Consider the following 22,597-nt stretch of genomic DNA (forward strand, 5'->3'; position numbering starts at 1 on the left):
TTTTGAGCACTGAATCTATAGAGAAATAAACATACAGATCTTTAGCAAGGAATATGGCACAAGAATCTTTGGTTTGTTAGGGTTTTTTTATGAAATGAAAATAAAATAAAGCATTAGTTTTTCATCTCTTGAAATGCAAATGGCTCTACCCGAAAGACAAATCACCCTAAGGATATGAGATATTTATGTATCTGTAACTTGATATTTGGCTTGCAAGGAAAAACCATGTAAGGACTCTTCCTTCAGTAACATTATTCTTGCCTATGCTAAGCATCATCTGTTTCTTGCTTGCTGTCTTGCATCCATGTTTTGTTTGTGTTTTTGAAAACTCTTTTTGTTCCTTTTAAAAGCCTTTTCTGGCAAGGGATATTCTGGTGGGTGTGCTGTGGTTGGACGTGTCACAGGGTTACTCAACAGATGTTGACTCTTTATGAATCAGATTCTTATTTGTTCATAGTGGTGGCTGAAAGTTGCTGTTGCTGAACATGTCTTGCATTTATTACTGATACTGGCTTTCTTCTGTTGCCCTGTTGGCAGATCTTGCAAGGGCTCCAAGGTTGGCATGAAGATAACCTTTCCCTTCTGGCATATGCTCTCAAGTAATAATTATTTAACTAGGGAGTTTATGAATAGCTTTTCGTTCAGCAGCTTGTCTGATTGCTAAAAGTTTGCACGAAAGTACTGGGAAATGAGAGGTTCTTGCTACAATGAAATGCTGCAACTCCTATTTCTCAAAGCTAGTTAAGTTCTCAGTATAGCTGTGTTTTGAACTGAGGTTGCAGTACTTCTGTATGTAAACTTCAGTGATCGGTTGTTACACTCAAATGGCCTTTTGACCAATTAAGGAGGTTTTTGTTAGCAAAAAGATGCAAGTCTGTTGTAGACCTAGATTTTTCAGTGCTACCTATAAGCTTGCTCTTTACATGTTTTAAACTATAGGTATTTGCTTCCTAACATTTTCTGATACGTGTGGTTGTTTAATCATTCAAAACTTTGCATCACACATTGCCTGTAAAAATCTGAGAGGAGAAACAAAAGATTGCAAGGGAATGTTAAGTAGATGGGTTGCTGCCTGTCCCTTCATGGAGGAAATCACTGTCATTTTTTAGAGGCCACTGATACTTTTTTTATTAGGAGCTATTTCTTTTGCCAATTTATTTGGATCAAGATGTTCTTACTGGCTCCAGTTTCTGCTCGTGTCCTGAGAGCCTGAGAAGGGACATTTATTTGTGCAGAACTGAAAAAATGCTGTCACGTTCGGATGCTGAACAGAGTGATTTGGAACACCTTAATAGCAAAACCCATCCTTAGGCTAAATGATTATGTAACTTTTACCTTTATCTTGGGTTGTTTGTACTTTAAAGCCACTCATCTTGGCAGTTTCGCTAATTTTTTATTCGTTAATCATCTAATTGCACAGTCTTTTTGGTTTCACACTCACACTTTAAAACATGAATGAAGATGACAGATGAGGACAGACTAGGCTGAGATGAAGTCCTTGATATTTATAACTGTTCTTTTCAAAATCTGCTGGTAATCCTTCCAGGCTGTTTGGAAGAGCAGGATCCTGTCAGGCTGCTCTGGATTCTCTGTTTTCTGGTTTCAGAAGCAGCTCCATTCCTTGGCTTGACTGTAGCATCAAGACCCTTCTCCATTTGTATAGTTTTTCCTGCTGTAAACAGGGTTGTTGGAGGTAGGGAGGCTGGTCTTTGAAGCCCTGGCTGGTATTATCTCATCCTACTTGTTGGACATACCAAGATGTGGGTCTCTGAGGACAAACTGTAGTGTCTGTGTAGAAATGCATTGGGCTTTACATACCTGAATGCAGAATGTAGTTCTGCTGGGTTAACCATCTCACCAAGGAACTGCCACGTTTTCCTTGTAGTAATACGTATTGACATCATTGTGCTTGGGGTGAAAGTGCTTTGTCTTCTCTGTAGATATTGCCTGGAGTTGGCTGAGCCCACCTTGCCAATAAGCACTGCAGTTTAAGATCCCAGCTGTAAGACTGAAGCAAGAGAGATTATTTTGGAGCAGCTCAGGGAGAAAACCAAGCAGTAAATTCTGACACGTATCAGCCAGTTGCTGGGCCACAGCAACAGAGCTGCTAGAGGACAAGAAGACTATTATTTCTGTTTGAATACCCTTTGAATAGGCTATAGGCTCTCGTATCTAAATTTGTTTCACGCATCGTTGAACTAGAATATTTAGAGGAGGGCCATAGGATTTTGTGTGCTTTCTTTGTATGTCTCCTGCCTTTGATTTGCAATGTTATGTGTGGTGTGGCACTCACTCTGAAAGTTGAAATGGAAGATTTCATGTAAGGCTAAGAAGATAAATATTTTAATAATATGTTTCTTGAGTTATAGGTATAAAAAATTGCACTTTAAGAAAATACCCCCACAAGATGACGTATTTCTGCATGAGAAGAGGGTTTGAGTAGGACTGTAAAAGGAAATGAGGCTTTTTTACTTTTGTGTTTATAATTTGCATACTGAAATGTTAAGAGAAAATAGATAAGGGTGCAAAAAATCCAAGGTGAAGTCAAAGATAGGACTAGAGGAAAAGTGTTTTGCTGAAGAAGCCTAACCAATTGCTTATGTTCTTCAGTTCTGTTTTACTTGTGTTAGGTGAGGGGATACTAGTGGAGAAAATCAAGCCTGCATTGTAAGTGAGGAAAAGAGGAGTTTTTGTACTTGCATGTGAGCTATGTGCACCCAGAAATGAGGTCCCAGAAGTCACATTTATCTCTAAATAGAGAGCAAATAAAACATGCAAGCTGTACACATTTCTTGTGGTTCATTTGAGTCTTTCACTGGTGTATGTTGACTTTTTTAATATCCAACTTCATTTGAAATTTAGGAGCTATTCTGTATGTGATACAAGAGGTGCAATGCTGTAAGGGATGCTGCTTGAAAATGTTTGTGATCATCAAATTATTTTGGTTGTGGTGCAAGAAATTTGTATTTTCAAGTGTACAGGAATGTTTGGGAATATTTATTAAAAAAGGAAAAAATTTTTTTAAAATTTACCCAAATTAAAACTTCTGTGCATGTCTTTTTCTCTTTTAGACATCCAAAAATAAAGATGGAAAAGAGCAGAGTGAAGCTATATCACCATCGGAGGAGGAAGAAACTTTCTCTTGGCCTGGTCCCAAAACTGTCGTGCTAAGGAGAACATCTCAGGGTTTTGGCTTCACCTTAAGGCACTTCATAGTTTACCCTCCAGAATCTGCAGTTCAGTTTTCTTTTAAAGTAAGTGAAATTAGTAATGAAACACTTAATATATTGCCTTGTACTTTATAGGGTCAAAAATCCAGCTTACTTGAAAGTAAATGTGTTTATAAATCAGTCTTACACAGACAAAACACCCTTGTGTGTAAGGTGGGTGGGCTCATGGCATTGCTTAGTAGCTGATCTGTTCCAATAAAATGGGATTGACTATATCAGGTAAAAATATTTGTACCATGGGTAAGACATGGTAGAAATGTAGAAATGCAAGGTCATTGCAGAATATGGAAATATTGCTCTATACTAATACTTTTTACCCAAAACCAGTGTCATTAATTAGTCTGTACATCTTTTAAAGTGTGGCCTTCAAGGGTGTGAGGTCTGAGTTTTTTCATTGTTGTTGTTTCCTCTTCACTCCTCCACAAATTCTGGTTTGTCATACCATCATACTAAGAGGTGAAAAAGTATTAGTTTGCCTTAGTTTCTATTCTGAGTAGCCTAAAATTAATGTATGTTAGATAGATAGCTTGTGTTTCTGTGTTACGTTCTTTCTGCTCGAAAGAACTTCTGTTCTGTTAGTCAAGAGGCAAATATATACAGGCCTACATTAAAGGACAACTTTGTTAACTTGAAGTATTTTAAATTTTTTTAAATTTAAAACAAGTACATCTAGATGTTAGGTAGGTAACTGGTCTGCCTGGCTCAAAGACTGTGTGTATTCTTATGTGCCTGAACCTCTTTAAAGTTGCTGTAGTACCTGGTGTTGAGGAAAACATCCATTTAACAGTGATAGAAATCTGAATATTGAGAAAGGGTGTTTTCTAGTGAGTTCAGATTGGGTTTGCAGGTTTGAAAGTCATCAAGTGTAATAGCTTTCACAACCAATGCCACCTCTAAGTTTTGCTTTTCCAGTTAGGCAGAAGAATAGCTTCTTATCAAGCTGGGGAATGGGTATCATGAAGCTAATTGATTCATCTATCTCTGCAGGAGTCTTTCTTTAAAGTTGTCTTTTTTTGCCTATCTTTGGTGGCTGTAAGGTTTCTTTTGAAGTAGAAAAGCTTTGCAGGAGAAAGTTGGCACATCATTGCAGTTTAACCTTAGCTAGTCAGTCTGCACTTGAGTGGCCAAGTTTTCCCTCGACAAAGAGTCACTGAAGTTATATGGAAGTGAGACTATTAGCAATATTAGGTGATCCCAACATTTGTCCTTCAACACAGGTTATAGCAAGTACTGTTTGAATTCCAGGGTGAAGCAGAGGAATGAGGGTGGGACGGAACAAATTAAGTCCACTTGGTAGCATCTCCCAGTAACAGTCCCTATTATTTCTGAAGGTGAAAATAAGCAGCATGAGCAGGATTAACCTCCTTACCTTAGAAGTGACTGGTTACTTGCTGGAAGAAAGCCATCACTAGATGACCAAGGAGGTCAATATGTTTTTCACATGCAAAAGTAGACAGGCACAAGGAAGGGCAGTATAGAAAAGAAATGTTGGTCCTTCCTCTCTCATCCGTATCTGATGGTTTCTGAGAGAAACTGAAGTAATACTTAATGAACCTGTGAATCTCAGGATGTGTCTTGAAGCTCTAGCTCCTTCATTTTTTGCAGGAGAGGTCTTAATGCCTTTTCTTTTTTTCCTCTATTTCTTCTCTGATATGTCAGAATCTGGTTAATTCATTCCTATTTGTCTGTTCTTGAAAAGAAAATAATGAGATTGTTGGATTCTGAAACACCTTTGGTCATGGATTCAATTACATGTAATAATGATTAGGTTCATTTGGACAGAGCCCTGGTCTGTACTTCTCTAACCAGCATGGTTATATTCTCTTTCCTTCCTTTTAATGTTCATGAGGTGGAGCCAAAAAAAGAATACATCTTCCAAACTATTACTCCAAGTCCTCATGAGATAGCTTTCATAGAAGTCTCTGTGCCTAAGTTATGGTACGAAAGCCTGATCCTATTATAAGGCAAATTTGATTGTTCTCTGCTGTTCTTATTTGATTAAAGATCCTATTGGTGACCTGCTAGTTACAGTCTGTCATCAATTTAAGCTCAAGTATCATTCCTCTTTCTTTATTGATCAAAATTGTAAGGGCCTCAGAAGTTAACCATGTTCCATTTTGCACACCTGGTCAGATAATGAGACCAGAGCTCCAACTAACACCTGAGTTCAATGTGAAACACACTTAAGTAACACCTGAATAAGCAGGGTGAGTTTTGAGAGTGAAGTTGGATACCATAGTGAGAAGGTGACAATGACTTGTACAACTGAACATGAGGAGCATCCATAAAGCTTCATTTTCTCCATTTGTATTCACATCTGACTGGAAAACACCTTACTTGCTGTTGTTGAAATGATTGAAAAGGATTGGTTATAATCAATGCAGGGAAGTATCTCTGCATATTTTAATACCGAATACCAATATGTTACATGCCATTTTCATGATTCATAATTTCATTATGTCTATCTTATTTTTTATATTACATCTAATTTCTTTCATTGAAGATTCAGTATGTATGTAGTGCTGCAGCTCCAGGTAAATTCAGGATACTGTGCAAAGTTCTATTATCCCTTTCGTGTTTCCTGCACGTAAGAGCTAATTAACTACAAATCAGGGGCCTGTTTCTCATTATAATTGGTATTAATTAACTAATTTATAAACATTGCGATAGAAAAAGGTTATGGAACAAAGTGTTGTCTGGTAGGTCTGTTGGGAGGGACAGCCCTGTGTGAAGGATGGTGTGAAAAGTGCTCCTGGAAACTGAGGCTGCAGTTTAACACATTTCATTTTGGCAATAGCACTTGCCTGTGCTTGTGTGGGCACACACACCAAATTTGGAATAGCTGCACATTCAGGAATAACCCATTATGTATTCTCCTTGCTTCCCATGCTTCTTTTCCTTAAGAAAGTGAATAAGGAGTGTCTGACAGATTTCTTAAGCTAGCATTGCAAAAACCCAATGTTAAGTAATGCTTTTAACATCAGCTGTTTATTAGGATTGGTTAGAAACACACTTTTCTTGCATATGAAGTTTAGTCTTCCAAGTTCATTTGTTTGAGGGGCAAGGAAGTGATAACAGAACCTTTTCTTCAGGATGAAGAGGTCAGTATATGCAGCATATACTAATACCTTGCAAGGTGTAAGAGGTGAGTGTAAGAAGGAAAGCTGGTTTTGAAACGCTCAGATTGTAAAGCATTGATTCAGTTTTAAAAGGCCTGAGCTCACTGGTGTGATACCATGAAAAACTAATGTTTTGCAGCTGTCTTATAAAACAGCTTTGCCTAGCCAGTGACAAGCTGACAAGCCCACTGCAGTATTTCATAACTTCTGGCAATTCTATATTAGCTGACTCTTCACTTGCAAGATTTTTTGTTCTATAGCCTCAAGCCAAGTAGCCTTCTATATGTGCAACCCAGATTTTCCAGGCTATGAGCTCTAATATTTCAAGTGCTAAAGATGTTTTTTCACTTGGCGGATTGGGTGGCAACTAGAGACAGTCAGATGTTAGCCTTGTCTGGTCATAGTTGAAAACCAAATGATGGCTTCAAGTCAATGGTACTTGTCTACTGGTGTGGCATTTTCACCAAAGTGGGGAGCAGACAGGACTGTCTAACTTAGGGTTATGCTGTTTGAGTGGCAGTGATAATTGTCATGGCTTTCTAAAAGTAGAATGAGTACCAGATTTCTGTTAACTCAAGTGTTTCAGGTTTTTGGGAATTCTTTTATCATTTCTTTCTTCCTTAAAATTGTCTTTCTGGAGTATCTTACACAGCTCCAGCAGAACTTCTGTATGTCTCACAAGAAATTAAATGCTCCTAGGATGAACTTGGCTCGTCCTCATCATGGAGTGTTCATATCCAGTTCTTACTCCCTCTCTTCAAGTCTTCCTCTCTTGGATTGCTCATGTCTGTATGTAGTTGCTTCAAGATTATTTAATCTTAAAAAAAAGTGATTTGGCTTTAAATGCAAAATACCCAGAAATTTTGAGTTAGTCCATTTAAAAGTAGGAGGAAATAATGTGGATGAAAATTATCTGTGATCATCATCTTGCTCCTTCTTTCCTTCAAGGCAAAGCTGTTCTAATCAGCAGAGGTGAATAGTTAGAAGTACTTCCCAAACAGTACATATTAGTCAAAGAAATTGTATTTAGATTGAACCTTTATTACTCCATGAAAGTTTGAGTTCAGAAAGCAAGCAAGCATTTCCATAAACAATTGTAATTCTTAAATGGTATGTTTCTGTAGGCAAGATTAGCTGTGATCTTTTGAAAGGCTTTAATTATTAATAGTATTGACAAGAAAGTAACTGAAGTAATATTGACTTTCCAGTTGTGTGGTTTGGGGTATTTTTTTGGAGGGCGGTTGCTGATTTTTTTTTTTTTTTAGGACTGTCAGTGATACTTGGTAGTAACAACTGTGTATATATAATTCAGTGTGCAGAAGGAGAATCTTCAAGGTTACTAAACAGGATTTGAGGTATAAATTTTTCCCTAGGCAGTAGTACTGAAGGCAAAACACACAAATTTTGGGAAGCATATTCAGGCCTTGCTTACAAAATATTTTCTCTCTCTTGCATGTTTAGCTTTTAATCCTTAGAAGATTAAAGTATAACCTTCCCTGCCTGACTTTCAGGATGAAACATGCTTGTAACAACACACAGTGCCCTGTTAGGCTTCGTGGCAGGGTTTCATAGGTTTTGGTACCTTTATTTTCACATAGTGCTGTTCATGTTGTTTCTGTGGGGATGTTTCATAGGATCGTGCTTAGTTGTTTTTAAAACAGGTGTTATTGTACATTCTCAGAACAAAAGCCTTAATTCTCTGAGTTGAATTGTTGTGGGACAAGTAGGAGGTGCCAGAATACAGACCTAACCTTACCAAGTTCCTTTATGTTTTTCTATCTTAAGGATGCCTATGCAATTTTCCATTTATTGAATTTTTAATATGTGCTTTCTTCTTCCTTAGGATGAAGAGAATGGGAATAGACAAGGTATGTCTTGATTTTATTCTTTCATAGATCCAGTATATTGAACACTTTAGCTGTGTAATAAATTTCAATTGCTACCTAAGTTTAAAATTATTTCAGTGTGAGCATTAAACGCATAGATTAGTTAATTATTTCTAGGTTATACCAGTCAGTTCCTCTGCATTTTCATAGCTTTCTCCCTTTCACGTCTGCTCTCTTTCTTAATTCACAGATTGACTTATTTTTTCTTAATTTACTCTGCATCTTCATCACAGTTAATTTAAACCTGTCCTTGGTGTTTATATGTTTTTCCATGCTTCCTTTTTGGTGAACGTCTGAACTTTCATTTCCATTGTTTTCTGTAGCTGTGATGTATTAGAAGCATTCTGGGAAATAAAATTTTATTTGAACATTCTTACTTTTCTCTTGGAAGCAGATGGATTCATCCATTTCATTCTCCTAGTTCTCCTCAGCTGTCGTCACTTGCTTGTTAAACAGTGAAAAGTTAATCTCTTCTAACTCCTTATCGCTCCTCAAACTTGCATCCTCCTTTATCTGTTTGGACATACAAAGAGAAAAGGCAGATTCCTTTAGGAAGGGAAGGGAGTCAATGTTCTGTACCAAACCAGTATGGAAGATAGAACTTCTGGTCTAGAGCAAGAAGTTCTGCAGTGTTCTTCACATAGGGAGAACTCAATCAGCCGAAGATATAATGTGAGTCTGCTTATCTAAAATGTTATCTGAGATCTATTTTTTCAGTAGAGGAACAGCAGTAAACAGATAGATAGATAGTTATTTGGTTCTCTGAGACCTCTGCAGGTGGGAACAAGATTACTTTCTGGAAATTTTTATGTAGCTACTTAGACTATGAATCATAGCTTGACTATTACTTGTTTATAGCCACATAGTGTGTTGTATGCCTTGAAATACAGATGAGAGGGCACAGAGTGGTCTGAAAATGTAACAGTCTTCTCTTTAAGGAGAGAGAGAGGGTTGGACTTGGAAAGAGGTGACTGTGGGGCAGAGGATGTAGCTGTCTGTAGAACTTAACCTGTCAGTTTTGTGTATTACACCTTTAAAAATAACAGAATGGGATGAAGTCCGTAAGAGATTTTCCTCCAGCATTTAGTGTGACCTTTTAGGGGCAGAGGGGGGACGAAAACAGTTTCTATTTATGTTGCTGCAAGTTGTTCCCTTTCCCAAATGAAGTGAGCAGGTAGCTCGGTGGGGAAAAAAATCAGGAAAAGCGTACGCCTTGTTTTGCATGTTCACAAACAGTGTGTATGTTTATTATTTAGCAAGAGCTTTCTGCGAAGGGTTGTCCCAAGGATTCTCGGAGCAGTTGGCGCTGGGAAGGGAAGGGAGCAGAGCTGGGGCTGTCGGGCGGGGAGTGGCGCCACCCAGCGGCCGCTCCCGTGCATTGCAGCCTGCGCTAGTCCCCTTCTTTTCAAGTTTCTGGGAGATAATTATTCACTTGCTCTTTCCCGAATCCCCTTAGCTTAGTCTTTCAGGCTGTTCACCGTGCCAGTGCAAAGGTATCTTTTTTTTTTTCCTACTTACCTGCCCATTATGCTTTGCCCTTTTCATCGATTAGGCTTACCTGTAAAAGTTGAGATTTTTATCAGTTTCGTCTTTATAGATTTGATTAGGTGAGTGTGGAGAAAACTATTGCTATTACCTTTTATTGAGGGCACTCAAGTATTTAAATTTTATTTTAATTTTTCAAAGGAGGAGAGTAACTAAAGTCTAAGAGGGCAGAAGATAAAAAGGTTATACCAGGTTTGATGTATTTTAACAGTGAAAGAAATGTTTTTATATGGTTTTATGTTCTGGTATATAATTTTAGTATATATTCAGATCATTGGAATGGGCTGCCCAGGGAGGTGATGGATTCACCATCCCTGGAGGTTTTCAAGACAAGACTGGATGTGGCACTTAGTGCCATGGTCTAGTGACCACAGTAGGGTTGGACTCGATCCTTGAGGTCTCTTCCAACCAGGTTGATTCTATGATCATGCTCTTGGCTTGCAGTAATCCTCTTTTTGGTAAGCACTGAGGTTTTAAAGCACTTAGAACAAAAGGTAATGCAGATGTGTTCAGGAGTGCTCTAAACTAGGAGTGACGTAGGAGGGAAATGATGGTCAAGAAGCAGATGAGGTTTTCAGGCAAAAGGATTAGGATGCTATTGACAGGAGACAGCTCATGGTCAACAGTTGGGATAGAACAGGACCACCTCAAGTATATGCACATGCATAAGGGAGTGCCTGCAGGACAATATGATGGGGAGCACCCTCATGCCTTGTTCAGGCCTCTCTGAAGCCCCTGTGCACTCACATATGCAGCTTGGGGAACAAGCAGGAGGAATTTGGGATCTGCATGCAGCTGCAGCGCAGTGATATCATTGGTGTCACAGAGAGATGGTTTTGATGTCTCACAGGAGAGGTCAAGGGTGTTGCAGTGGATGAGTCCAGCTTTGGGAAGGACAGCTTGGGAGATCATGGAGGCTGAGTTGCCTTTGTTTTCAAGTTGTGGGAGAGCAGCAGGGATGCATGGAGGTCTGCCTTGGGATGGGTGGGGAGCTTACAGTCAGGATTTGTGGGCAGACCCATGTGGGGAGTGTTTTGATGCTGCTACTCTATTATGGAAGAAGTAGCTCAGTCTTTCTTCTGACAAGTTATGGAAGCTTCACATATGCAGGTCATGCACCTTGTGGGGCACTCTAGCACCCTGTTATCTGTGGAGGGACATCACAACAGATGTACCGAAAATGTTTTGTCGTTATTGTTTTCAAGTTTTCATTTCTTTCATACTTCCACTGCTCCAGGTGGTTGGCCTTAAACTGTGCTATTAAAATGCTCCTCTAACAGATGCACTTTATCAGAAGATTCAGACGTTTTGCAGTGGATTCTTTGGTCACTGATCGGAAACTTGTAGCAGCTTCTACACTTTCTTGAGAATTGCTTTTATACTGACCAGCATGTATTAAGTGTTCTTTTGGACTTATTACTCCAAGAAGTAACTTGGAGTATTTCTTCCATGTGTTTTGAGGATGGTTTGCCATCATTATTCTTCCTATTTTCTGGAGTTGCCCTATTTCAATATTCAGTTATTTGTTTAAGCAGTATCTCACAGGTAGAAGTCTCCCAGGAGAGCCTGTTAGGAATATTTGGAGACAAACTGAAAAATAACTGTGCCTATTAAAAACAGTAGCATTCTCTATTGAAAACTTGCACTGTCAACATGTGTTAAGTGGTGATAGAGAAAAGCATCTCCATTGCCACCTGTCTGCATTTCATTTCATTGTGCAGTTAGTATGATTCTATGTTGTTGTCTTTCATTACCTGGAACTTTAGTTGCCAAAATACAGGTTTAGTACATCTGAAATGGGTTGGTAGTTTCTTGTATTTTGTCCTAAAACATGTTTTTATTCAAAAGCATTTGACTCGGTTATTCTGATGAAAGTGAACAGTGATAAACATAAAGAAATAGACTGAAAGAAATTTCATCTTTCATGAGAACTAAGCTATTTTATGTTTAATACAGTGCCTGGGAATCCAGTATCATTATAATCCAGTATCATATTTTCTTTTAATGTGATGTTTTTGCTTTTCCTACTTTTATCTCTATTTATATGTAGAAGTATCTATAGCAACTAGCAGCTCATTTTCCCATAAAAATGAAAGGTGACTTGGGTATATTGCTGAGTGTCCTTTTTTTCTAGAGACCAAGTATGCACTTGGTAATGAGACTTTAGGTATCTGTTTTCACTGAGATTTCTAGAACATTAAACTGTGATCACCAGGCTATTTTTTAATGTGGCTAAGTATGGATTAAAGTTTCTATCCTTCAATTGTCTAAGCTAAATAGTTCCAATTTATTACCTGGGTTTCTTCAGCTCTGCAAGTCTGCTTTGACATTGTAGAGCCTTTGAGGGAGGGGTGGAAAAATGCAGGGAAAGCTTTTTTTGTTCCTTACTGCTACTTACATAAGGCCTGGAGTTTTTAATGCTTCATTTCCTTAAACAGACTGTTGATTTCTGTAATGTAGTTCATGTTCTCTCAGGATTTAATTTAATCCCATGTTTTTTTAATATCATGGTCTGTCGGCTCAGTCTGTTATGAAATAAACATACTGTGCCTGTGATGATGGGAACAAGGTAGATCCAGGACCAAGAAAATGAATGTAAAAGCAAATATGTGGCAAGGTCACAGATTGCTGGGGTGATAAGGGTCTAAGGTATATGATAATAGATAATAAGAGGCAAGAAGGTAGGTAACACTAATGCTTTAAGCTGCAGTAAATTGCCTTTTTTTGTGGACTTTAAGTACAAATGAATTTTTTAACATATAAATGCTGACAATGTTTAGTTTTTCACTGAGACCAGAGCCTGAGGATTCCTTGTTCCCTTCAAATCTATCCAGAATGCTAAATGTACAGTGTTTCTCAGTGATTGCTGTTGAGTTCAAATCATCCTTGGCTTTTAATAAAAATATGAAGTATAATTTCCATATGTTTAGGGAGTATGTAGGTTCAATACGACAGATATAAATAGTATGGTTCTGTGTTTATCTGAGAACTAAAGTAAGTCCTCCAAACTAATCATAGATTAAACCTTTTGAAATTTAAAATTTAATTTTTGATTTGAGAGAATTGAATAAAGAAGTCATAGTTTTGGCAAATAATGCAATGGGAAAACACAATTTTGGGAGAGTTGTGTAACTAAGTTGAACCTGTGTTATGTTTTTCATAACATTGCCAGATTTTCTCCTCTTCTCCCCCCACTTTGCCATGAAGATTGAGTTGAGGTTGTATTAGTTAAACAGTTTAACAGAAAACCAAGCAAAATCAGAAATACCATCTTTGAGTTGTCAGGGTGCTTTGAGTAATAACAGTGTATTTTTTCTGTACCAGAGTTGAATGCCAGGTGTTTTCTCTGCTAAATGACTCAACAGCACTAATTTACTTATCATCCTCTTCCAGAGGCTCATTCTTGGCACTGTATTTCGGTTAGTGTTTTCCAGTTGAGTTACTTTGTGCTTGACAGTGGCTGAAATAAGTTCTCTTGGGGTTGGGCTGGGACATTTGGGCTCCTTTTCTGCCACGGATTGGTAGTGGAGAAGTGCCTAACTATGTGTGAAATTCAGTTTGCAGATTATAATATCCAGAATTGTCTTTAGTTGGATTCTCTCAGTTAAATGTAATACAGTTTTGTGATTTATATTTAATGCAATCTCAGTTAATAAATGTACGTTCTGCTGCGCTGTCTCATTTTGAGTAGTTTGGGAAATGCTTAGCAGGTTTTTTTGATTCAGTAATCATTTTGAAGCATTTGTCCCACTGTATCTGTGCAAGAAAGTGTTTCATACTGTAACCTGAAACACTTGCAGATATGTGCTCTGCATGGCAAAATGAAAGAAAGATGTAATAGCACTTTGGTGTGGGGTTTTTTAGTTTCTTTTTCCCCCCCCTTTTCTCTCTTCAGAATGTAAAGGTTGTCAGAGAGGTGTCCTTTTAGTGCAGTCTTTATGACTCAGTTTATCTGAGTGTTTTGTATCAGAAGGTTAATGACTACAGAGAAATGATGTGCTTGTTGCTATGGTGGAGTATGTTGGTGGATTTGATAGTATAACTTTTGCCATGTCATTCTGTTTTCTAGGTGAATCACAGAGTAGTAGAGTAATACTGTCTGGTCTGCAAAGACTAGCTTAAAAACTAACTCAGGGTTAGTGCATTTGGTACTAGTTATGTTCTGTATAGCAGCTGTATTTCAAACAAGATTTTTAGGGGATCAAACTAGAATTGGCACCTAGATAAATTTGATTTCTTTGTCAAGTTTGGGGAAGTTAGAAGTTTTGCTGGATGTGACTCCATTATAAATATTACTTAGTCTTAATTTTACTGTTCTGTTTATAGAGAAGTTTTGCTGGATGTGACTCCCCAGATATAACTCCATTATAAATATTACCTAGTCTTAATTTTACTGTTCTGTTTATAAGTCGTAATTGATCTTTTTGTATTCCCTTTTATCATAGAGAGCATTTCAGAGTTTTACTGTTTTGCAAGTGGGATGGTTGTGCTAGTGTACCATACTCCTCTCTGCCACTTCTGGCATCTTAAACATTTGTCAGAAAAGCTTCCTTGTACCTTTGCGATGGGAAACTTTAATTTCTCCTGTCAGACTGTGAAGGCTTTATTGACTTGTAGTCTCAGCTCATAGATCCAGGTTAGGTCATAAATGATTCTATGATATGTATTATGAATAAAGTATTTAATTTTATTTTACATTCATTTGAACAGTTGAAACAAGACACTGACCTTAATTTGTAGATGTTACCGTGATTTCAGTGGTTGTCGAAGGCAGCATGCAGTATTTGGTTGAAAATTGCTGATTAATTAGGTTTGCATAGAATTAGGGAAAACACCGCCTAGGAAAAAAACTTGTTGCAATAAACTGCTTTTCTATCTATTTCTTGCATTGGATTTACAGGTGTTTGAGCTTCTTCATACTGCTTTTCTTAACTTTGGTTGTCTAGGCTAAGGACCTTATTATAAAGGCTCCTGATTCCTTACTATCCTTGGTTAAGCCAATGATTTTTTTGTCTTGAGCCTTCTATATACTTAGTGATTTCTTTTTAATTCCTTATTTCTGGTGATGTTGAATCTCTGAAGTGAAAGTTCATACATTAGTTTGCTTACCCTAAAGTTATATTTTCATTTGGATAATTCATTTAAGGAAGTGATTGCACTGCAAGGTGTATTTTAGTTGTTCTGTTAATAAAACTACACTACTGCCTGGACAATAACTTGAGTTTTAAGTTATCCTGGCTGGTGACCATGTACTCGTGCTGAAGACTGTGTGCTTACAAGACTGATACAGGAAAGGACCAATTTATGGATAGCTTTTCAGTTTTGGGTTAGTGGTGTTGTGCGATTACCAATTTTATGTGCTTTTATTCCCTGTACTGCTCTTAGGTGAGACTGCACCTCTGTTCATAGCTACACTTATGGGGATATGAAGTACATATGAAATTTGGTCACAGGAGTTGTACTTTTCATCTGTGCTGTTTCCCTGCACTTGAGTGTGTTACTATCAGCTCACACTTTTGCCTGTTCTTAGTGTGTGTCTGAGGTTTTATTTTTCTCTTGCAGTTGAAGAATTGGTAGAAATTGTCCTGTTTGCTGGTAGCCTGCAATGTAATGCTCAATTATAAAGTTTTTTACAAAAGTTTGGAGAAGGAGGGAGAATGCAAAATCATGTGCAGTAATGAGCACTGGAAAAGTGTTGACAAATAAGGACACATGTTTTAGATTAGTAGTCTGAACTGCTTCATTGTTCTCTGTTCTATCACCTTGTAAGGAATTGCTGGCAAAAATATTGGCTTTTCAGTAGTGGAAAGGAAAATTGTTAATCTGGTCTGACTGTGTAGTGGAGAGCTGTAAACTTAGTGTGAAAGCTTCACTGTGATAATCTGCTCTAGGTGGTGCAGTTCAGGAGAGACGTTTAAATTCATGTTTTTGGACAGTGTCTTGCTTTTGCCTGATGATTGTGTGCAGACAGGACCAAATGTGTAATCAGCTTTCTGAATTGGTCCATGAAATAGCTGTGAAAGTGTGAACTGAGTGCCCATAATGTGGAAGAACCTCTCGGTGTAGCTGACAGGTTGGTCAGATGTCAGGGAAGCCTGCAATCTCTGGTCTCCAGAACTACAGGCTACAGGTTTCCCCTGTAACTGAGAAGTGGGAAGTTCATTAAAGGTATTCTGTGTTGGATGCTAAATTGGAGAAACCTTACCTGCCTGACCTCTTGCTTTGTATGTTCAGGTATGGACAAGGCATAAAGGAGCATTTGAGTGTTAAGCAAACTAGCAGTAGGCTGCTAACATTTTTTTGAAGAGTAGTCTGTAAGATAGCCCCTTGGTTGTTGGGTTATAAGTATAAGATACTGTGTTACAATCTAAGTGTGTCATGGGAGCTGAATTATTTTTATTTTGCTTGTTACTTTTGAGACTGTATTAATCTTCAGTAAAAGATCAAGTGGCAGCACTGGGGAGGATGTTTGGTGGTGCTATGAAAGGTCATGTTTTAACTTCACTCTTGTAAGGGGTTGAAGTAACCTTTTGTTCATGGCATTTGGGTAGATTATTCTTGGAGCTTCTCTAAACTTGCTGAAACAGGACTGCCTCTTAAAGGGCGAGACCCATCATATGTTCACTGTCTGTTTAAATCTGCAGATTAAAAATTACAGATATTAGCTTTGGTTCACAAAGAGCATTTTGTATGTCTTGTAGCTGTGTCCCACTAATCAAATTTGAAAGTATTCAGGGACTGAGCTGCCAGCTGGAGCTTCTTGTTTTGTAATTCAGTTGCCTTATATGTAGTATTTATGTGATTCTATCAAATCAACTTTTTGGTTATTCCCTTGCAATCTGGAGTTATTTTGAGAAGGTCATTTAGAGCACTACAAGTAAATGATTTTGCTGATCTGTTTTGTGGTAGAATAGCAGGACACTGAAGGTCTGCAGAGTGAGGCATTAGGCTAAAACTTGTATTGTAAATGTGAATCAGAGTCAGAAGGAAGTCTGATTTTGTGCAGTTTACTACAGTTTTTCAAATAATGAGATTTTCTTGAATGGAAAATGATCCAAGGAAGGGGTAAGGATGGCACCTTTATTTATATTAAATAATGCTGTGGCTTAGTAAACACAGCTAGGTGGGATAAAGTTGTAGTGAAAGTGCTTTCAAAAGTAGTGCCATTTGTACCAAAGTCAAAGAAGAGAATACTCTAGTTTTAAGGAGTGTTTCTTTTATCAGCAGTGCCAGTTTTAAGCAATCCCTTGATTCTCTCCTGCTGTTCCTTCTTTTTCTGCAGTTTAAACCACCCTCTCCACTATGCCAGGGTTTCCTGGTAAACTGGAACCCAGACCCAGATAACTTGCATTCCACGTCTGTTCCCATGTAGCCTCCAAAGGAAGTCATTTCCTTAGCTGGGAGTGTGGAACAGGAGTTCTAACTGGTGAGGGAGTTGGGAGGGACCGAGGCTGGTGAAGCCAGCACTGGCACCATAAATCTGTGTGCACCTGGTTGTAACCGTTCAGGTTCTGCCACTGGTTCTGTGAGTACTTCTGTTTGCACTGTGCTGGGGTGTCAGGAGACACTGATAGCAGTGTAGAACCAATTAAGTTCAGTGCAATTTTCTGGCAGACTGGAAATAAAGTTGAAATTTTGTAAAATTTTTTTTTTCTATGGTTTTCTTTGCGGGGTAGGTGAGTGGGTGTGTTCTTGCATGTTTGGAGTTTTTTTAGGTTTGGGAAGGGGTTTTTTTTTTTAAACTCACTGGTATAAAAATTGTGTAGACCCTGCAAAATCTCTTACTCCAGCTACCTACAGATGTAGCTCAGCACAGCAGTACTGTATTTTAGCCTGCAGTATACCTGGAGGTTTTTGTTTGCGTTTTTGTTTGTTTTTCTGCACATACCTCTACCCCATTACCCCTGTCTTGATAGTCAGAAGCAGTGGCTACTTAAGAAGAACTGCTTAGCTTTGGTGACATGCATGTAAAAGTACAAGGTGTATCTGTGCTTTTGGAAGCTTAGAAATTGTGTATTGAGAAAGCAAGAAAATACACGTGTACATGGTTTCTAACCACTGCAGATGAACATACAGATTGTGTATATATGGGTAGATACAACATGTGAAGACATAATTTATTTTTAATTATATATCACCTTTTTCCTTTGATAAATCTTCAGGAAAACTTTGGACTTCATCTTGAAGCATCTGAAAAACACTGTTAGGAAGTCAGTGTTACAGTTCCATGGGGACCGTAAATTGATGTTACGGTTTTTCCTTCTAAGGAAAGATTTAAAAATTTTATTTTTTAGTTTACGTTGCTATTTCTTACTCTTGTATTTCTCTATGAACATGGCAGGATTATGTTCCAAAATATTTTGAGAGTAAAAATATTGTAATGCAGGATAATGAAATGTTTCTAAGAAATATTCTTTTTTCCTCAGGAAAGCAAAGAAATAGGCTGGAGCCAATGGATACTATATTTGTTAAACAAGTTAAAGAGGGTGGACCTGCTTTTGAAGCTGGGCTGTGCACAGGTACTGTTTCTCTACCACTGATAGCATGTTGGTGTACAAATTGTAAAATATTTGATTTGTGTTTCTGCATATGGTTACATCTTCCATTTAAACTTTGTTCTTTCCTTTAGAAGCTTGAAACTTATAAACTATCCTATAAGCTCCTGTTTGTTTTGCTTTGTGACAAATTGATAACCTGAAAATGTTCAGGTTTTCATACTTATTCTATTCTACCTTTTCTTAAATTAAATGGGAACGGGAACAGTCCAAGTGTGTCTCTTAAAATCTGTTCAGTTGCTCATTTAATTAAACTGGAGAGAAGAAAACATGTTTTTTTGTGAAGTGTTTCACACCTTTACTGAAGTGTTGAAGGAGAAAAAGCTGTGTTAGAATGAACAGTCTTACAGGTGATTAGAAACATAAGTTACATAGGAAGATACCACCAGAAACACAAGTTTCTTAAAAATATGGCAAAACTTATATTCTGTGAAAGGTTTGTGCTTATATCAATAATGAGATCTTGATGCTTTGTTTTGAAAACAGTTATGTATCTGCGTTTGACTGGAATAGAATCAGTTTTATATGTTTTTCCTAAAGAAATACAAAGTTTCTGGGATGATCAATTTAAAACCAGTACTACTTGTGCAACAATTTAAAAACAGTATTGTAACCTACTTGTACAGCATAAGGGTTTTTCTGAAGTCCTCCTTAAGTAGTTATTCAGGAAAGAGCTACTTTGGCATTATTTGATTGCTATTATATAAAGAAATATTTTGGCTTGATAAAAGGCAGCATATGTTGAAGTTGTACAGAGAAGCCATGTTAATTTCTACTCTGTTCAGTGTTTGCCAAATTGAGAGAGATGAAATCTGTAGAGAATATTTTATTTTTAGTCATAGAGATATTTTTTTTTGGAAGCCCAGAACAAAGGAAAGAAAATAAATGAGAAAATACATTTTTAAATAACTAGAATATTCTTGTCAAACACACTGCTGATAGCAGTTATATCTAATTAGGTCATGCCAGTATGTCTTGTTTACAAATTTTAGGGTGAAATATAGATCAGCCAGGTAGATTGCTTAACCTCCAGTACAGACACCATATACATTTCTTATTTTGTAGAATCAACTGTATTTTTTTCTAATGTAACTCAGTTTCATGGTCACATTAATGAAAAGAAAATAATTGAAAATTGAGCATAAGTTTAGGTAGTTGTGTTTGTCAATTCTTGTTTTACAGCTGCATGGTCCTTTGTGTTACTGAAAATTTTGCCATAAGCTTCATTACCCAGAATGAATGAGCTCAATTTCAGGAGTTTACCTGGCTGCTGCTCACCAGAAAGCTTGGAATACTCTTGCAAATTTGAGCAATAGATTACAGTATCTTATGTTTAAGGCCATCCATTCTGAGTATTTTTGAATACTTCTGTGAAACTATCTTTGTTAGAGTTAAATATGGGAAGTATTATCTTTCTAACCTCTGGGACATTTCATTTAAAAATAGCATGTCTGTGAATTTCAAAGGTAAATATTAGAAATACTGAAATACAGACAGCCAAAACAGCTCCACATTTCCAGTGTGTTGATCTTCATGCTGTCATTTATACAAGAGTATAAAGAACAAAATGTGTCTGGGAAGGGAGATGGTTTAAGTGCATTCAGATTAATTTCTAGTTTGATCAAACATATTTAATGGGCCACCAGACTGATGGAAAGCTATTAGAAAAAGCCTTCATGTTTCTCTATCCTTTTTTGCACTGCAGACCAAGTTGTATTTTGCAGAGTTACCTGTGCTCACATCGGTCATGTAACCAGTTCTGCAGTGTTTTTAGCAGGTTCATTGGAAGTTTATTTCTAGTGGACTTGTTTCACTGCCATGTGTAATCTAGTCTGTGTCTTCGAAAAATAAAAACTGCACAGCTAGAGATGAAATGATATGACCTGGTTTACTCAGTATTCCCAATCAAAGCTATCATTAGGAATATCTTGAAAGATCTACATCTGTGGGCAAGTTCTTAAACAGCCTGGAAAAAAGCCAGTTCCAGATCAGGATCCGGTGTGTTCTGAGGAAGTCTTGCCATATGACCTAGCAGGACAGGCTTCAGAGTATGTAAATAAAAATATTTCTGGGCATAAACTATAACATTTTTTTCCCCTGAAATTTTTAGAAAGGATTTATTCCAATGTGATTCTGTGATTTCAAAAAATAAATGTTTGTTTTCACGAAAGTCCAGTTTCTCAGCCCAATTACCTAATGTGTCTGCATGTTCAACAGTGGGATAGGGTTTGCCATCCCTCACAGGTGCCTGTCAGGTATGTGGGTTGTTAGCAGCCATTAAATTCCATCGTGTTTTCTTTCATTGCTTGGGAAGCAAGAGACAAAAATTAGAAGAGTTTTCAGGTGAGGAAAAAGGCAGTTACCCATGGATAAAAGGGAATATGTAAACTTTCATCTGTCTGAAAGTATCTCACCAGTTTGTTTGCATGATGTATGCAGACAATATTTAAAAAATCAGCAGATCCATGTCGGTTAGTAATTCCATAGGATTTGTATAGGGAACTTCCACAGAGCATGAGCACGTAAAGCATTATTGTCTCCAAGTCAGGCTGAGTATTCAGAGTGAACAGCTTTCTCCTTGCTTTGGTTTGGTCATGCCAGAAACACAAAAAGGGCTTTCAGTTTCTAAAGCAGCGTTGACAAAGCCATTCCCTTTGGCTCAGTTTGCATGGGTCCTTTCTTTCAGCTCTTCTTTCTCCAGCAGCTTTTCAAAGCTCCCTACCTGTAATCCTTTAGACCATTTTCTCTTCATGAATAAATTCAAGATAACTTTCTGCTTTTCTGATCAGAGATGACTTAAATACCATTTGGTTGAAGGAATGGGATGGTTTTTTCATCAAAAGCTAAAAATAGCCATACATGATATATTTGCCAGTAAATTTATGAGAGTATATGAAGCTCTAAATGAGGCAGGTGCAAGAAACTGTTTGGGGAAATCTAAAAGTGATGTTAGACCTAAAGATTGATCTGTATGGATAAGAAATAACCATTACCATTGGGCTGTTTCCAAGACATTACTGTCTGTTAAGATTATTCTGAGGAAGGAGGAAGTTGGAACCTTTCAAAATGTCTCTTCTTTTATTTCTAATAAGGAAGAAGTATAAAATCGCAGTATTTGCTGCTATTAAAGGAGAGTTAAAGTTTGGTTTTGTTTTGAGGTTACATGCTGTAATGAAATGTCTACTTAAAATTTGTCTAGGAATTGAGCAGAGTTACCAGTATGTGTTACCATATATCAATAGCTTTATTTTGAAGATGGAATACATAAGTGAGCCTCATGTAGATTGCACCTGCTTGTGGTTTTCTTTCTGTGACTTTCTAGGTGATGAATTTGGAAGCTTAGAGGAAGATATGCATCTGAAAATGGTCTGAGAAAAGAGTAGAAATTGGCATCCTATCTGTGGTTACATATGGTTGTATTGTGTGTCTTTTTTTCTTAAATTTTATTTTTAAGGAAGACTAATCTTGAATTTAATATATTGCTAGTCTTGATTATTGTGAGGTATAGAAATACAGAATAAGAACTATTGAAAAAATTACTAGACATTAATTTCAGTTATAACTTTTCCCTTTGCAGGTGACAGAATTATAAAAGTCAATGGAGAAAGTGTTATTGGGAAGACATATTCTCAAGTCATTGCTTTAATACAGAACAGGTAAAATACTAGTATTTCATTATATGCCACACTTACTTTTGTATACTAAGCAAGAAATGACCACTTAATGGAGTTTCTGAAAAGTTGTATTTTGAAGTTTTCCTTAACAGTCACTGAGTTTTACTTTGTTTTCCTGTATTTGTTCAATGCTGAGAAAGATTTGAGAATAGGTGTGCTGAATTGTACCACACTCCTTTCTATGTCAGTACTTGTCCCTTGTTAGCAAATAAATGTTCCAGAGGAGGTTTGAACTTCTAATGTACAGATGAGGTTTACATACAGCGCACTTCATATGTCCATGGAAAAAGAAAACTCAAAAATCTTCCTTTTTTATATGATCTACTAGCTCAAAATTAGCATATCTGGTAAAGGAAAAATTTTATTCTAGTGTACACCTGCAACATACCTGTAGTACATCTTGGCTTTCCTCTGTTTTATATCAAATTATGAACCTTGCACAGAGCTCAGGAAATGCTGATATTTTCTGCTCATGTAACTCACAAGGGCTTGTGAAATCATGTCCATACATGAGTCTAGATACTAATTTTCATGTCCCATTTTTGCAGTTTTCTTGGATTCGGTTTCTGTTCTATAGCAACAAGTTTC

The 22,597-nt window shown here is 37.3% G+C and overlaps 1 protein-coding gene across 1 annotated transcript in view; it reads left to right on the forward strand.

Moving 5' to 3' along the window:
• Positions 1-3,080: 3,080 nt before the first annotated feature.
• ARHGAP21 (Rho GTPase activating protein 21) overlaps positions 3,081-22,597 on the forward strand; it is a 64,130-nt gene continuing 44,613 nt past the window's right edge. The window contains 4 exon segments of the mRNA XM_009074023.1: positions 3,081-3,254; positions 8,193-8,221; positions 18,187-18,299; positions 21,913-21,991. Coding sequence (XP_009072271.1) covers positions 18,233-18,299; positions 21,913-21,991 — 146 coding nt within the window. The 5' untranslated portion in view covers positions 3,081-3,254; positions 8,193-8,221; positions 18,187-18,232.

Source organism: Acanthisitta chloris, unplaced genomic scaffold, assembly GCF_000695815.1.
Source record: "Acanthisitta chloris isolate BGI_N310 unplaced genomic scaffold, ASM69581v1 scaffold17494, whole genome shotgun sequence".
NCBI lineage: Eukaryota > Metazoa > Chordata > Aves > Passeriformes > Acanthisittidae > Acanthisitta > Acanthisitta chloris.